Raw genomic sequence first — 17,111 nt, 5'->3', positions numbered from 1 at the left:
CCAACCCCCGTTAAACTGTACTGTCAGTAGCCCCCGAGCTTGTCTAAATTTTGGAGTCTTACTTCTTCGAGAACGAAATCCAAGCATGCCCCTTTCATATTGGCGATAGGTGCAGTCTGGTCTTAAGTAGCCTGGCTTCGAGATTCTTCGAGCTCATCAACCGTGCGGACTATATAGTGTATCTTCGAGGCCTTGGAGCTTCTCATCTCGAGGTACCGTGGTCTTAAGGCTTCGCGGCCTATAGTTTTTGACTATGTGGCTTCTAATATTGCAGCCTACAGCTCCTAGCTTTGTAGGGTCGAGGCATCATAGCTTCTAGGCATGCGTCTTCGCAGTAGGGTTTATGGCTTCCCAGCTTACATCTTGATGGTTTTGCGTCATGTGCCTTCATGTCTTCGCAACCTACGTCTTCACGGCCTCGCATCGTCCACCGCTAGCCATAAGAACCAAGGCGTTGCTGCCTCTTGCCCCGTCACATCACGTCACCACTGTCGTAAAGGTAGGGAGACGACTAGTTGTCGGTCCTGCTTTGACCACATCATCGTGATGATAAGGCATGGATCTCTGTGCCCATATTTTGTGTAATGGGAAATCGTAGAGGAAATGGGACATGTGTGATTCACCGAGGCTGTCGCTTGGGTTTCCCGACAGGATTCCTAGAGAAAGAGGCATTTCCCCACCTTTTCGTTCCCATCACAGATCTGCTAGTGCTCCTCCTTCCAAGAAGGGGATGGTTGTCATGCCCTCTGAGGAGGAACATGACAATGACGACAGCAAGGAGGACGAGGACAAAGATGACGAGGATGATGATGAGCCCTCCGGGAAGGAGGGAGACCTCGCCGGTGAGGAGGAGGCGCAGCCGGCTTTGCCCGTGCAAGGTATGAAGAGGGGCCGCAGCGACAGGACTTCCGCCACCAGGGCTCAGCCACCGAGGTCTCCCCAAAGATACGAAGATCTCTTGAGGAGGCTGACGCACCCCCGATGTTGGTCCTGCCGATCTCGGTGGTGAGGCCTCCAAGTAAGCACAACACTTTTGCGCCCAACCGATGATCCCTTCATCATTTACTTGACCATAGTATGTGGTAGTTGATTTGCCTAGCCGTTGATTTCGTACTTTGTCATTTCAAACCCGCCCACGCCATCGACGAGGACAACGTGGAGGCGTCCTCAATGTTGAGGATTGCGGCTATTGAAGCCCCTAAGTTTGGTCTACTAGGGCGGGGTTGGCAGCTAGAGTACGCCGCCGGAGGTTGCCGCTTTGGAGATCGTTAGGTACAATGTCTTTAGGTCCTTGTTCATTGAGTCCTTAGGGATTTTCACCATCGTATGGTGTGAATCTTGTCATCCTTATGGTTTGCAAGTGTCCTGCCTCTAGCCAGCAATCCTGAGGCCACGGAGGCAATAAACTCTGAGCCGCAAGTTTCGGATCGGTCTGCCGTTGGCAAGGTGGAGATTGGAGGCCCTGGCCCCAATGCAGGTGAGGCCACGGGGTCAGGCGGAAATTGGGCGGTGCCAGGCCGGACGGCTGAGGCCACTGTGTCGCCTGTGGCACCACCGGGGACGAGGCACATTGCCTTACCTTCTGTCCACGGTCTAGTGTGTCGCCCACCTCCTAGCCTAGTTGTACAAGGTGGGTGCAGAGGTGGCCTAGCCGTGACAATGTCCTGCGAGAGCTATATCTCGCTTATAGTGAGTATAGCTCTCGTCTCACTTAAATGTTTTTCCTTCCCAGTCGTTAATGGGCTGACTCGTTTTGGTGTTTTTTCGCTCGCTCACTCTCCTTCGCTCGATCAATCATCTGTTGCTCGGTTCGATTTTCTTTCTTTGTTGTCTTTATTTATTCCTGGTTTTCTTCAGTTTTTTTACTTTCTTTTTTTTCATCGGTTTTTAGTTTCTTTCTCGGTTTTCAATGGGTTTCTTTCTTTTTCCTACGATTTATTTGGTTCCTTTGTTTCTTCTCAGTTTTCACTGGTTTCTTCCTTCGTTTTTTATTCCCTTTTTGGTTTTCTTTGTCTCTTTCTTATTTCCATTCTTTATCATTGGTTTTCACTGGTTTTCTTTTTCTTTTTTAATTTTTATTTGTCTCTTCTTTTATTTTCATTGCTTTTTTCGTTTCTCTTTGTTTCTTTGTCATTTTTCATTGGTTACTTTTTTGTCCAACACATGTCTATTTTTTCAATACACAATGTACATTTTTAGTGTACACGTGAAACGTTTTGTTGATACACATTAAACATCTTTTTAATGCATGATGAAAAGTTTTTAAAATATATGTTTTGAACACATTGGAATACATGGTCAACACTTTCTCAAATACACTGTGAACATTGGTTTAATGGAAATAAACTTTTTTCATGCACAATGTTCGTATACATAAAAAATATTTGTATATACAGGATTTTTTTTTAAATGAAGTATAATTTTTTATGTTCGTTGTACATTTTCCGTACACAACATGAACATTTTTATACATGTTATCATTTTAAAATACAGATTGCACATCTTTTGTATACATAAGAAAAAAATCTATATAGTTTAAACAATTTTCAAATCCATGTTTAACATTTTTTTTAGATATATATTTTGATGTCTACTTTTTTCATACACATTTTATGTTTTTGTATACATAAGAAACATTTTTCTTTTACACGTTTAACATTTTGCATGTACATGATTAATATTTTCTTCAAATATGTGTTATGATGTCTACATTCTTTATACATACTATACATTTTTGTATACATATGAAAAAAATTATACATGTTCAACATTTTTAATACATGAGCCACTTTTTTTCAAATAAATGTCTTCAAACATTTTCTGACACACGTGGACATTATTTTAATGTATCTACATATTTTAAAATTAAGCTAACAATTTCTTTACACGGCATTTAACATTTTTTATATTCATAGTTTTTTCAAGTATTTTTAAGTGCTCGAATTTATGTTTTTAGAACGTTTTCGAAAATATGAACAAATGTAAGAAACAAAAAAAACAGAGTGAAAAAAATGTACGGATATGCCAGGGGTCGCTACATATAGTCATGCCCTTAGAGCTTCTGCAATAAGGATGGCTGGCATAACCAATCCAGCATGCCTTGAGGCTCTTGCCTGTCGGGAGGCTCTAGCCGTATCTACGGACCTGGCATTATCGCATGAATTGATTGCTTTGGATTACCAAAGGGTAGTCAATGACATTCACGGGGACACATAAGAGCATGGTTAATAGCTCAGCCGGCTGCTGGCTTTAAATCATCTCCACGTCACCTATAAAGCCTTCACGCACAATAGACAGGCTTTTAGGCTAGCTGTAAGACTGGCCCTAATAATTACTTAGACATTTAATACTGCATGTGTATATCACCTGTTGTGATCCAATATAAACAACAACTTTGTGGCCATTTCAATCAGCCTCCTAGTGTCAAGTAGGAGTATACTAGATGATCAACTCATACCACATCTAAATTAGAAGTATCAGATGAACATGCAGCCATGACAGAGGAAAGGACAATGCAGCCTAAAAGAGCAGAGTTGAGATAAGTAGGGGCACTAGTGTAGCTACAAGCATCAGATATATAGAGCATGTCATATATGGAGCCATATATGATACAGATTCAGCCTAAAAAAGCATGGCATATATGGAGCCATATATGATAGAAATTCAGCCTAAAAAAACATGACATATATGGAGCCATATATGAAACAAAGCACAGCAGCTTCACATCATACAGATTACAGAGCATGTCACATATGGAGCCATATATGATACAAATTCAGGGTTAAAAAAATGTCATATATGGAGCATATATGATACAAAGCACAGCAGCTCCACACCGTACAGAGAAAAGACGCCTCAAAAGCATCTGATTTTTCAGAGTTGAGATAAATAGGGACACGAGTGTAGCTACAAGCATCAGATTCTGATTAACTATGTTAACCTAGATGCATACCATGCTTGCGGATCGGAGTCGTCAATATTCTCAGTCGTGTAGCCAAGCAGATGTAGCAGGCGGCGCCCAGCAACGGCCTTGACCCGAAGTACCTGCTACACTCGTTGCTGCAGCCTCGTGAGCAAACATGTCCGGTGCAGAGGAGGCCGCCAGCGGGATGAGGCCGTCGCAGGACGGGCTGCGGCGCCGGCGGGATGAGACGAGGCGTCGCCGGTGAGACGGGTTGAGGCGCCGGCTGGACAAGATGTGGCGTCGACGCCCACCTGCTTGCTTGATTTGACGCCGCCGGTGGTTCTAGGGTTGGGGATGGGCTGATTTATGGGTGATTTGGAGGCTTTGAGGCTTCGATTTGTGGCGTGCAGGAAGCGATTTGGGGCTAGGCATGGGAAGAATTGGCGCGCAGGGAGAGGAAGAAGCGCGGGAGGCGCACCGGATCGGAATCGCCAGCTCTGGCGCCCGCCTCAGGCTGCAAGCGGGCGGCTATTCTTTGGTTTTGGCGTTGTAGCCGGGCGACTGACGGAGCGCCCGCTCCCTTCTCTTCCCTCCAGGTAGGATTTTTCTGACGTGGAATGGCTTGCAGCCGGCTGACTAGGCTCTATTGTACTTGCTCTCATGCGAGCACAGTGAAGGAGATCATGACACGGCGGAACAATTCGACAAGCGTTCCTTCATCTAGGCACATAGTCTCGCTAGACTGGATTTTGGTCGCCATATTGGGCTGCTCACACCTAAAGACGTTCATTGTATCCCTATGTTTACTGATTAATAAAAGTGTGTTTAGACTAAAAAAACATACAGTCGAGCCCACTTTGTCCCGCTAGCAGAAGGTAGTCAGCCGAAAAGAAGTGTCATCACCGTAGAAGAAGACAGGACATACAGTTTTCTTTTTTGAGGGGTGACAGGACATACAGCTGAAACAGATGCCGAAGTTCAACAACGGAATGAATGAGTAATCAGCCCGGCCCACCACCACAATCAGGACACTTCCATACTGATGAGAAATGCCTTCCCTGCAGCTCCAAGCTTCTGAAGAAAATCGTAACTGTGCAACCGCGTGGCCAATATGCTCGTTAGAGTACACTTTCGTTCACACGCTGCTGGAGCTGCTCACCTCCGTGTCGTCGTCGAACAAGGTCTTTGACACGGACCCGATCGACATCATCTCGTCAGACCCCGACCCGGCCTGCTCCGGCTGCTGCTTCTTCGCGGCCGTCATGGGCGTCTCGCAGACCATGTCGGTGCACGCCGCGCGCCGCTTCCTCCGCTTCGAATGCTGCCTGGACCGAGGCACCGCAACCGCCAGGGGAGGCTCCTTCCCGGGGTGCTTGAGTGCCCACACGCGGCGCAGGTCCGGCACCCAGCTGGTGAAGGAGGAGAGCCTGCGCTCCCTGTTCCGCCGCTCACTCGCTCGCGCCAGCTGCTCCTCGTGCCTGTCCTGGTGTCTGCTCCTCGTGTGAAGCGTGGGAGCGCTTGAGCTGCTGGCGCAGTTCCTCTGGCTGCTCCGGCTCTTGTTGCCCTTGCCCTCATCCTGGTTGCTGCTGCTAGGTAGAGAGTCTGAACATGGCAAGTCATCTTCGTCAAACAGATCAAACTCCATCTCTGTGTATATCTTCTTGATCACATCCTCCATAGAGTCCATGTACCTACACAATTTTCAGCAGTCTCATTATAAATTTGAACTGCCTGTAAGTTACTGAGCAGCAAATTATACATTTAACTCAGTGTCACCGTAGATGTAAGTTATTGAGCAGTCAAATTATAAATTTGAACTCCCTGTAAGTTATTGAGCGGCCAAAAATTGGACAGGAATCCAGAGTCCACTTTTGTTACAAAATGGCTCCAAGAGATCTAGTATGCACTGCTGTTCGGCAGGATAGTATTCTAAATTCAGCATATAAAATTACCATTATAACTTTCAGTTTCTTCTTAAGGAATAAGCAACAAAGATACATGACTCAACAATGAGAACAAATAAAGGCTAAAACAACGCATGTGTCATATACTCATATTTATGACCATTCAACACAAAATATCATCTCGTTTCAATTGTCATTAGAAGTTACAACAATGTGCTCTACAATGTCAGCAATGCTTTCATGCTCCTCAAAGGATCAAGGAAAATGAGCACCACTTCTTTTTCTTTTCTTTTTTTGAGGGGAATGAGCACCACTTCTTTGTGATGCTCCTATCTCACAATTCTTTTCACATGATTGGAACTAAAGCATGAGAGCAGTTATAGGTTATAATAGCACACAGCAAATCCCTAGCAGTAAAATGGGTTGTAGCCTGCAGTTTAGCAGTAGTAGAAGAGATAAGTATCTCAAGTTAAGATTTCCATCAATATGTAGCGATAAAAGTGATCAAACCAAAGATTGTATTGAAGCACAAGGTTTTCATCTGGCAACGGAAGCAGTACCGAGCATGCATATATTTTTTATCAAAAGGTATTATGTTTACTTATAATGATGCATGCAATACTGGTTTTTCTAACCAAATGCATGATCAATTTGTTTGTATGTTCCTTGTACAATTTTCTTGAAGTAACCTAGCATGGTTCTGTTGGCTCAGGTAGCAAGAAATGCAATCATCACTGTACCTTACAAAACTACTTATGCTTCAACGCTAAACATTCACAAGCATCAACAGAGCTAATAGTTCAACAAATAAAGCCCAGTAATGGTTACAATGCATTCAAAACACAGGCCAATGCTAAACATTCACAAGCATCAACAGAGCCAATAGCTCAACAAATAAAGCCCTATAATGGTTACAATGCATTCAAAACACAGACATACCTGGACTTGATGGTCTTCTCAGCAAACTTAACAATACTGTCAGACTGAAATGAATCCCCTTGGAGGTTTATATCAATAAACTGCAAAAGAGAGCAGATCTCTTTTATCATCTTCTGTTTTGAACCTTCCTCAAAGTCTGGGCCAAGTTTGGACCTGATTATTTCCAACCTAAGTAATATCTGCAGTTCATGCCTGATACATGCTTGTTAAGGCGTACAAGACAAAAAAAAAATCGTATTGCCTACATGTTACTATCGTAGTGGATATTACCATATGAAATAATTGCAGGGCTGGAAGAAAAAAAACTGAGGACTAAAAAGGATACTCTCGGATTTTGTAATTTGCGTTGTATTTTGAGGTTTGTTCTGATCCAGCAGATGCTGAATTGTTGTCTTTGTACTTCAACAGAAGCTCTTTGGGTTCCCTCAACAGAATAATGGAAGCTTCGGAAATAAGTTTTGCATCAGAAGCATCATCTACTTCCCTGTGTTCAAAATATCTCACCGTAATCTTTCCATTCTTAATCATCAGCGCATCGACAGACAAGCCAACCAAGCGTTCAGCTAGATTTCCCAAATCAGCATCTTCAGAACAAAGACCTTGCTCAATCTTCTGAGGGATGCTCCCAAGAAATGCTTCTAAATCTTCCATTGAAGAGAATGCTGAAGTCTCCTCGTCCACTTGTTGCTCCACTTTGTTGCAATCTGCATCATCCACTGGTTTGTCAACTTTGTTACAATCTGCTTCATCCACCGAATGAGGAGCCCCATCCTCCTCTGAGACTTGAAGTTTTGCTTCTCCTTCATCCTTTGAGGAAGGACGTGTCTCGCCTGTATGAAGGCTCGATGAAGTACCAAGAGATGACAATTTCACTTGTTTCAGCCAACATTTCAGAAACCGCAACTTTTTGGATGCAGTGCCATACCTACTGAAATACAGGTCTTCCAACTCCACCACTGGCATGCTGCCATCAGCATGTTTGAGGAGCACATCACAGAAGGTGCTCCAACTGGCTGCCTCAAGTAGCTTACTGACCAGCCTGATTCTCTTCTTCCTCGCACTCAGCTCCTTTGGTGGATCAGGCATGGAACTATCCAATGTTTCAGGACTCTTTGCAACCACCTGTTCTAAATCAGTGCCATTCTTGTCGACATGCAGTAATGCATAGTTCATCGAGAAAGGTACGAGAAGGCCGTCTACAGACTTCTCCTCTCCATCAGAAATCGAAACCATTGCACAATAATTTTTCCTATGAAGAAAAACCAGAATGAGCTGCCAAATAGGCATTCCAGCCCGAAGGCAATTGCCCTCATCGGCAAGAACCAACTCCAGAAGCCGATGTGGGAAAAACTCCCTGTCCACAGCTCCTTCACCATCACCCTTGCTCCTATCCTGTGGCAACCCACGTACCACAACAACCTCGCCATCTCTGCCCATCAACTGCTCGCAATTCCCCACCTCACACACCGCCTTCACATGTATCCTGGACACACCATGGCTACCCACCTGCGACGGTGTGGAGCTAACAATCTCAACCTCGCAGCCCTTGCAGACCAGTGGCTTCCCTTTCACATCGGCGATCTCCAACACTACCTCACCTCGCCGTCCACCTCCCCCACACCCAAATCCAACACCTCCCCAGACGAGCCCTGGCGGGGCAACCGCCGACCCCAACGTGACTGCATCTGCTGTCGTAAACCTCCACCCTAGGTCTGTCACCGCCCTCCGTATCCCCTCGCCGGTGGAACCAACGGCAACCCAGCACACCTGTATGCCCCTGGATTGAAGTCGGTCCCTCACTGGCTCGAAAACCCCACGAAACCTCTTTTCAGAGCCCGTGGCCTCCCCGAATTCCTCGAAATCAGAGACGGCCGTGAAGAGAACCGCCAAATTGGGCGGCCGGTCGAAGACGCGGCGGCGGCGGCCGTGTTGGGACTCGGCGTCCCAGGAGTATTCGTGCTCGAGCTGGAGGAGGAGGCAGTGACGCGGGGGTGCGGCGAGGCTGGGAGGGCGAGGCGGCGGAGCGGGGGGAGGGAGGCGAGGGTGGCCGGGGGGAGGTGGAAGGAAAGCGGGGTCGGGGCGGAGGGAAGGTGCTTGGGGAGGAGGGAGGAGGAGAGGATCGGGGAGAGGGAGGAGAAGAAGAGGCGCGCGGCGGAGAGCGAGGCGGGCGAGGGGGAGGCGGCGAGGAGGGAGGCCGCGGTTGGGAGGACGGCGGCGAGGTAGGAGGAGGAGGCAGCGGACTGGGCAGTGGGGGCGCTAGGGTTTGGAGAGGGGAGGAGGGGATTGAGGTCGACGAGGAGGACTACGCGGTGGGGCTCGCCGGCGATGGCCGTCATGGGTGGGGGGCGACGGCGGAGGAGGAGGGGTGGGGAATTTGGTTGGAGCAGTAGATCTGTGTGAGGGCTTCAGATTTTCTTTCTTTTTCTAGTGTGGGCCTGTGGAGAGGGATTCTAAAATTTTGGCGGGAAAGCTGAGCGAGCCGGCGAACGTAGGCGGTGCCCCCGTAGTTATGGTGCAACCCTTTCACCGATGACCAGCGAACGTTTGCTCGGGAAGGAATGGTTTTTTTTTTAACACAGTACAGATGCAAGCGTTTGTAGCTGGTTAAATTGGCCGGTCCGGCACGACATGGCCCATCCTAATCGTGTCTGGCACGGCCCGGCCCGCCGAGGCATGATTATCATACGGACCGTGCATTGAATTAAAAAGAAGAAGGTTGGAGGTTCCCTGCGAACGTATCCGGTGCAACCCTTACACCGGTGACCAGCGAACGTTTGCCCGGAAGGAATGGTATTTGTGAATGATGTTGATGACAATTTGTGTTAGGTTGAGCACGACAATTTTAGTTAGCCTTTTTTTAGAACAAAGCCTTAAGCAAAATCCGGCTTTGAATTAACAGAGCCATCAATCGGCAAAGATTACAACTTCAGGTTACAACCACACACACCAACTAAAGGAAAGGAAAAAAAAGGAAAGGCAAAGATAAAAGGTCGTCGAGGAGCAGCTCACAATGAACATACAACAAACTAGCTAGAAGAAGGACATAGAACATGTAGCTTGGAGATGCCAGGGACCCCTTACACGCCGAAAACCAAGGCGAAAGCGCTAACCGGCTCAGGAGAGGGCAACCGACGACGATGCAAGGCACGCCGTTGCCAAAACACCTGGGCTTGAAGAAGACACATCCATCCAGATCCATCGTCAAAGAAGGCATATGCCTCCTCGCCTGGCTCGAAGGCGCCGCACCATCGAACGATGGACATGCTCACCCTAGAACCTGGATGTATGGCATCGAAGAAAACCACTGGGGCGGAACCAGGCATTCCAAACCTGCCGACGGCGACTCACCTAGAGCAAAGCAACGCCAAGTGCTAGAGTTATGGCTTGAAAGGGGGTGAGCAGTCATAATGCACAAATGGGCAGTAACAATGGCCAACACCAAATCGGGAGCTTCAGCTCGCTCGACGAGCTGAAGTGCAACCACCGAAGGAGGGGAACCCTATCCCCTCCCGCCCTGGAAGACCCACAGGCACCGGAGGAACACATTGCAGCCCAACGAAGAGCACAAAAACGACTTGACCCCACACCAAGGGAGACATCGTCGCCGCTGGAGACACGCTGCCGCCACCGACACACTCCACCTCCACAAGGAAGCCCATAACCTATCTTTGCTCCCAAAACAGCATTTCAAGAAGGTCACGACGCCATGGGCGTCGCCGTTGCCCAACAATGTTGAGGATTTCACCCGGGAGACAAATGGGAAGGGGGTAGGGGCAAGACCTGACCGGCGCGCACCAGGAAGGTGAGTGGTGCCCGCGCGCGTCACCGCTAGCACGGCTGGCTAGGGTTTCCCCCGGTCTTGTATCCCCGTCACCCACTCCCACTTGAAGAAGACATGACCCCCCCCCCCCGTTGAAGCAGGTCGGATCTGGGGGGGAGCTCGCTGGAGAAGAAGGGCAGTGAAGGCGGCCAGATTTGACACAGCCGGAGCCGAAGTCGCCGTTGTGCGCAGGCCTGCATCCTCCGGGGATCTCGCCGCCCGCACGGCCGAGAAACGCCGACCTGCGCCCGCGCCACTTGGTGCCGAAGAGCCGGCGACGCCACACAGGTCGGGGCTGCCGCCCCGGATGCAAAGGCCCCCCGCGGGCGAGGGGGCGGCAAGGACCCCGCCGCCACCTTCATCAGCAGCGCGCCAAAGCTTGCCCGGTGGCAGCTGCGAGGGGAGGGAAACGGCGGGGCTAGGGTTTCGCCCCTCGGGTCGCCCAAGCGGGGCGACACGAGGGAGCGTAGCGAGCATGGCAACTCGACTGCAGTTCTACTTTTTGTTAGAAAATTGTCATGCTTGCGAACTAAGATTGCCATCTTTGCCATCCTCACAACAACTGAATTTTTCATCAAAACGTTCGCAATTGTCATCCCTCCCAATGAACACTTGCTGATTATGATTACTCAAAATTTACTTTACACGTTATCAAAATATTTGAAAATAATTTAAGACATACTAGACATAATATACATAATGACATGAAATTTGAATCTAGATATGAAACAATTGCTTGAGAAATAAAAACAACAAATCCAACATTGACTATGTTGGAGGCCCAGATTCGTGGTCTAACATTGATAACTACTGTTCAAAATATGAGTTGACGATTTTGTTTCTCTAGATGTAGGTTGAATTTTAATCTAAGATTTTGCAACATGGCTAACATATATTGTATTAGAATTGTGTTTCATAATATGATTTGAGTATTTATAATCTCGGGCTGCATAGGATATGTTTTCAAGATGGTTTTTCAGAAATTGGGGGGGTATGTAATCTGATAGTGGATCCCTTATCGCCATCAGGGGATAAAACACCCCCTCGGCTTAGTGGGATACCTAATGGGGGTGTTGGCCATAGCAACGTGGTGGCAAGAAAAAAAGAGGAGACAGTTCTAATACAATAACAATTCGCTATGTAGCACTGAGTGTTTTTTTGTTGTTAGAATTGAATTTGTACATAACAATTCTATGTTCCATGTTCCTTCGGTGTCTCACTTTTTCCCATTCTTGTCGCCCTCCCTCTTCTCTCCCCTCAACGAGCTCGTAGTCTTTCTCTTCGTTGCCATTTACACTAGGATCAACCGCCATTACTAACAAGGTTGGCATGATGATAGTGCACGGGGAAGGGCGATGCGGCGAGGGACCACTGTTGGGAAGAGAAGGTGATCAATGTGTGTTTGTCCGATGTTCCTCAAATGGCGGGCAAATATTTGGACAATGAAGGAAACATACATTAGATCTCTTGACTCGTTGGATTCTAAAATACACGGGATTAGAATGCCATGCCCATTCAATTACTTTAGGATTTTGGTATGTTTGTTTACATCACAAAAGGATATTTTTCAAGAGGTGTGAACTGATGTTGAATTTCTTATGAAATGTAGTGCGGATGTTCTTTAGGGAAAAAAAACTTAGGGTCTTTTTGATTATCAGGATTGTAAAAGTGCAGGAATAGGAATATGATGCCCATTCAAATCCTACACGATTTGAGTTTGTTTAATTGTATCACAAAAAAAAAAGAATTTTTCTAAAAGGTTTGAGTAGATGCTAGATTTCCTATGAAATGTCGTACAAATGATTCATTAGGAAAATTCTTATAGGATTCAATCCTACGCAACCAAAGGATCGACATAAGAAAAATTTCTAAGGATTATAATACTTCAAAATTCTTATAAAATTTCTTTGATTCAAAGAGTCCCTAAAGGATTCAATCCTATGAATCAAAATATATAGGAAAAAAATTCTAAGGTTTTCAATTCTCCAAACGAGAGCATTCCAATCAATAACCTATAATGGGGAAACAGACGTTCCATATTTTAGGTGTTCTGTTTACTGTCCCCATGATTATTGAACCCAAAAGGCTTTATCCTATTCATAATTTCAAATGGATTATCTTAGCCATGATTAGGGATACAAATCGGTGATACTTAGGATACCCTCAAACTCTCTCTAGTTCAATGAAATAAACTAAGTTTTGAAATAGATTTTAAAAATTATATTACTTTTAGAAATGTACTACTTCGTTTGACTGAATGAAAAAGGGCACCTAAGGGTACACCCCTGGCAACGATGACATCCCCTACTAGTGCTATCTGTGCGATGTGTCAGTCAACACTTCTTCTTAATCAGATATATGAAAATCGAAGAGGCCAATTTCATCAAGGTAACAAATTACGTTGTACACGTAAATGGCATCACTACACACATCAATGCCTTATTAAGAGAAATCGCCCAATGACTGCGTAGTTCATCTTATTATGCTTGCCTGGCGCAATTAAGTCTCGAGTCATCAGTGACAAAGGGCTTTTCCCCCTGACAAAAGAGTGAGCCTGTGTAAATTACTGGTGAACCACAAAAATGATTTCTCGAAGATCATCATCAAGAGGAGCCGAGCAGCAACTGTGCAGCGTTCTGTTTACAAGAATTGTTCATGCAGCTACCTGCCCAATAAGGCTTTGACGGATCTGAAAAAGGTACATGTGCCACACAAACGTTAACAGATCGTGATAGCAAGGAGAGAAGACATATCGCTAATTACGCAGTCATATAATATGCTCAACAGAAAGGCAGACGACCATGATCAAGTGGGGAACATGACAATGGGCCCAACAAGAGCCTTTCTTTCTTTCAGAAAACAGCATACAGTAAAGGATCAAAGGTATATTTGTGTTGGATAACTGCAGGGCTGGAACATGGAAACTGTAAGTTGCATATGTTCACCAACAAGATAGTTTTACTATCCCACACAAAAAAAAGGCTTTACTACCAACCACAGGCACATCAAATACACTAAAATGCTAAACTTATCTGCATGATTTCCCATTGTGTACATTCAACAGGATCACTTAAGAAATGACAAGGCCAAATAAAAAGGAACACAGTACATACCTCTGGCAGCTTCTTTCTGAAAACCACTTCTAGTCTAGCATCCAACGTGTTCTCAAAGACGATTTTTCCATCTTGAGAAGCCATTACAACTCCACCAGAGCTAAAGTAAAAGGTACAAGAGTAAGCTTTAGACATTCAGATCTACACTATTATTCAATGAGCATGAGGACTTGTGGCTTATTACCCACAGAAGATTGCTAGTATTACCAGGACAGGTCATGTTCCTTGTAATGACTGGGAGCAGGCGGCAGATAGACATGGCGGTCTACCATGATTTCAGGCGGATATACATTTTCCTTTTCCGCATACTCATTCCTCGCAGATTCCAAGACCGACTCAACAAGCTCAAGATCCTCCTTCCTGCAGCGGAGAATGACCGCCGACTCTTTCAGACGCAGCAAGCTCTGGTCAGGTAACTTTATGCGTTAGATAATACTCAAGCACCAATTACATTCAATTTTCAGATTATGAAAGAATCATGGAAATGGAGGCTATTAAAAAAAAGGCAGGTCCAAGTCAATGATTCCAGAACAACAGCAACGAGTACTTTGCATGCAACTATTGCCTACTTATGCTATAAAGTTCGTAAAATCAAAGAATATATATAAATTTTGAAAACTAGCACATACAAAAAGTTGAAAACACAGTAGAGTATTACGATTAGAAATCCATTCTAACAAGTAGAATGTTACTCTTCAGGGAGACAGAGAACACTTTTTTTTTTGAAAAAAAAGTTTCACATCAAGTGCTGCGATTTTGGCTGACTAAATTCCAGAACAACCGACTCAAATTCATTACCACCCCAGGGTGACCAGGGATTGGCTTGAAAATGGTAGATGCGGCACTAAGGGAACCGGTTAGTTACTGAAATTCCGTGTGTCTCATTTTGAGGGCAGCCATTTGTACATGCCTAACAGGGGATGCATTCACAACCCATATGGAGATGTGTGTTGATTCAAATGAGCTATTACTTGCAATAGCTGCAACAATATTTATGCTTAATATTCACGTTACAGAAAATGATGCAAATTCCACTATGCTGACCTGAACAATGAGTATCCTGAGAAGTTTCTTGTAAGATTGATGGTCTCGGCTTTGGTACAGTAGCTCTTTCCGTGCTGAATCCATCATGGACTTTACTAAATCATCTTGAGCTTGAAGAACTTCAATTCGGGAAGCATTGAGCTGCATTGAGTATTCACTGCATAAGGTAACACACAATCAACTTCAGAGAGTTATTCTTCTGTTCTGTTTTCAACTTTTCATTATATCCACATGAGCAGGCCATGTGCCAAAAAGGTGAAAAATTATATAATATCAATGACTTATGAGGAGCAAGTATTTGCCAGTGTGCAATTTGTAAAATAAAATAAAATAAACAGCACAGTCACCAGTCGGGAATGAGAACTTTTACATTTTCTTCTTGATATCAACTTGTTTCTCTTTCTTTTCATAGTCCTGCCTGATCTTCTTCTTTTCAGCTTCCACCAGTTGTAGTTTCTCGATTTGGAATTCCTGAGAAATTATCATTCATCAGTTCCAAGTTTCAAAAAGGCATCACACAAATCATGACAACACTAAAATATGCTAATTATCCAGAAGAACGGATAACTCAATGAAGGAAACAGAGTAATTCACGGGAACATAAGTATATCTGAATTTCTAGCTTTTCACTTTTCTGAATTTGCATTGTATCTTAGGCTCTTAGCACGCGCTTTTGTAATAGAGCTTGCTATTAAACGCAAGACAAACAACTCCAGCAAGCACTCGGGTAAGCCATGGAGCCCCAACACAGACCCCTACGATGACGCCACTGCCCGATCCACGCCCCAGTCCGCTCCAGTGCGCGACCCCAGCAGCAATGCAACAGATCCAACCCTCCGCGACGCGGATCTCGCCGATCGCAGCCGAGATCCGAAACAATCCAGTCATCTAGAAAAGATGCGCAATATAAGGGAAAACCATAGTTACCTCGGCGGCGGCGGCCTCGATCTCGAATGCCTTCTCAACGGCTTCCAAGCGGATGAAGTCCGTCATCTGCTTGAGCTGCTGCGCCACATTCCCTTCGTCCATCTTCGCGTTTGGAGAGAGAAGTACACTGATCCCTTGTTCGCCGGTGATCGCCGGGGTCGGTGACAGGGAGGCGACGACGGGTTTTGAGTTGTCGATGTGGGTGGCGTTGTGGAGAGGGGATTCGTTTTCCTTCTTTGACGTGGAGGTGATTCGTTTTCAGTTGTTTATACGGAAGACGTGGCCGCTGGGGCTGGGGTCCGAAGAGGAGAGGTTTTGCACGCACGCAGGTGTTCGTGTCTGTGTGGACATTAGAGCATCTACACGCGGACTTGGGAAATCCGCTCCGTCAAACATTTACGGACGTGTCCAGTTCGTCTGCGTGATAGTGATTGATCAATACTGATTATTTTTTCAGCGAGACATCATGGGATTGGTCTGGTATCGGAGGTCATTAATAAGTAGAAGGTGCCCATGTGTGCACTCTGAACCTTGCTGAGTAGTTTGGTTTCTGTTTGTTGGATAATAAAGTTGTTTTCTTGTATGGGATAATTACTATCATGTCATGTTTTTTTTGTGTTCTCTTAGTTTGGAAGAGGAATGTTGTTGGCACACTTCTAAATCTGATTGTAGACTGACTATATTCTGTATGCCTTCATCGTTAGAGAATAACTGAAAACCGATTTGGTCCTCATTGCAGCACTGGCTAGTGGATTTTTAATCATGTTGGCTAAGTCCTTTTCTTGTTTGGACCCTGAAATAAGGGTACCTGCTAAGGTGGTAGATTTCTGTCAGTAGTCTGAAGTGCTATCTTCATCGTTGGTGATCCCATGCCCGCTCCTCCACACCGTTTTCTCTAATCTATTGCTTTGTTGTGCCCCTGGGATGGTGATTCTTTCTAATGGTCTGGCCAAGTCTTAGATCTAAATGATTTTGCTAGTTGGCTCTAGAGATAGTAATATTTCTGTTTAGTAACAAATGGACTATGGTTAGCATTATTTATCAATTTGCAACAGTTTTCCTAGTTTCTATTAATAGGAGCCAAAACAGGAGAGAACCATTATGTCCTGTGTATAGCTTGCATCTGTTACGCTGTGTTCGGAACAAAGGGAAGAAAAACACAGGATTTGGCTAAAACAAAGGAAATGAAAAAGGAAGGGAGATGCATAACATAGGAAAGGGAAAAATTGTATAGATGCGCAGAGCTGACGTTCTGAACGTAGGGAAAGAAACCAAGGAAAATCAGTTCACATGGGCCCCTCTATGATTTTTAAAAGGTTATAAAAATTCAAGTCCTGCCTTGTGTATGTGGGTCCTGACATGTACACATCAACCCAACATGGGCCCCAATGGGTGCATGGCTCAGCAGCTTTTCATTGCGCTGCCTCGGGCCCGTGCGAAACAAGAGCTTTCGGTGGATG

General features: G+C 45.5%; 3 protein-coding genes across 4 annotated transcripts; all 3 read right to left on the bottom strand.

The window, feature by feature from the left end:
* Window positions 1–4,803: 4,803 nt before the first annotated feature.
* On the bottom strand, window positions 4,804–9,095 carry LOC125521336 (uncharacterized). Its single transcript, XM_087535935.1, has 3 exons — window positions 7,073–9,095; window positions 6,748–6,939; window positions 4,804–5,595 (listed from the first exon to the last, which is right to left on the bottom strand). The coding sequence occupies exons 1-3, from the start codon at window positions 8,182–8,184 to the stop codon at window positions 5,040–5,042; spliced, it is 1,860 nt and encodes a 619-aa protein (XP_087392061.1). The 5' UTR covers window positions 8,185–9,095; the 3' UTR covers window positions 4,804–5,039.
* Window positions 8,544–9,083, bottom strand: LOC147960618 (uncharacterized). Its single transcript, XM_087535937.1, has one exon. The coding sequence runs from the start codon at window positions 9,081–9,083 to the stop codon at window positions 8,544–8,546; it is 540 nt and encodes a 179-aa protein (XP_087392063.1).
* A 3,801-nt stretch (window positions 9,096–12,896) lies between the features above and the next one.
* Window positions 12,897–15,950, bottom strand: LOC125521290 (V-type proton ATPase subunit E-like). 2 transcript variants are annotated; one of them, XM_087536583.1, is made up of 6 exons: window positions 15,652–15,950; window positions 15,095–15,195; window positions 14,725–14,881; window positions 13,888–14,084; window positions 13,681–13,780; window positions 12,897–13,104 (listed from the first exon to the last, which is right to left on the bottom strand). In XM_087536583.1, the coding sequence occupies exons 1-6, from the start codon at window positions 15,751–15,753 to the stop codon at window positions 13,048–13,050; spliced, it is 714 nt and encodes a 237-aa protein (XP_087392709.1). In that variant the 5' UTR covers window positions 15,754–15,950; the 3' UTR covers window positions 12,897–13,047. The 2 variants fall into 2 exon arrangements, with proteins under 2 accessions (XP_087392709.1, XP_087392708.1); XM_087536582.1 differs by having other exon boundaries at window positions 12,897–13,256; window positions 15,652–15,945.
* Window positions 15,951–17,111: the final 1,161 nt, after the last annotated feature.

The sequence above is a fragment of the Triticum urartu genome, chromosome 7A (genome assembly GCF_056163025.1).
Source record: "Triticum urartu cultivar PI428250 chromosome 7A, HENAU_Tu73, whole genome shotgun sequence".
NCBI lineage: Eukaryota > Viridiplantae > Streptophyta > Magnoliopsida > Poales > Poaceae > Triticum > Triticum urartu.
The sequence above is the reverse complement of the archived record's forward strand: the minus strand, read 5'-3'. Positions and strand labels throughout refer to the sequence as shown.

What these genes read in the sequence shown, in the direction of transcription:
- LOC125521290 (XM_087536583.1), bottom strand. Translation starts at nt 15,753, where the DNA reads ATGGACGAAGGGAATGTGGCGCAGCAGCTCAAGCAGATGACGGACTTC. An exon ending in GTTGATATCAAGAAGAAAAT is followed by an intron (nt 14,882 to 15,094) that starts GTAAAAGTTCTC and finishes TACCTTATGCAG; the next exon opens with TGAATACTCAATGCAGCTCA. An exon ending in AAGGAACATGACCTGTCCTG is followed by an intron (nt 13,781 to 13,887) that starts GTAATACTAGCA and finishes CTTTTACTTTAG; the next exon opens with CTCTGGTGGAGTTGTAATGG.
- LOC125521336 (XM_087535935.1), bottom strand. Translation starts at nt 8,184, where the DNA reads ATGGGCAGAGATGGCGAGGTTGTTGTGGTACGTGGGTTGCCACAGGAT. An exon ending in GCAAATTACAAAATCCGAGA is followed by an intron (nt 6,940 to 7,072) that starts GTATCCTTTTTA and finishes AGCATGTATCAG; the next exon opens with GCATGAACTGCAGATATTAC. An exon ending in GAGAAGACCATCAAGTCCAG is followed by an intron (nt 5,596 to 6,747) that starts GTATGTCTGTGT and finishes AAAATTGTGTAG; the next exon opens with GTACATGGACTCTATGGAGG.
- LOC147960618 (XM_087535937.1), bottom strand. Translation starts at nt 9,083, where the DNA reads ATGACGGCCATCGCCGGCGAGCCCCACCGCGTAGTCCTCCTCGTCGAC.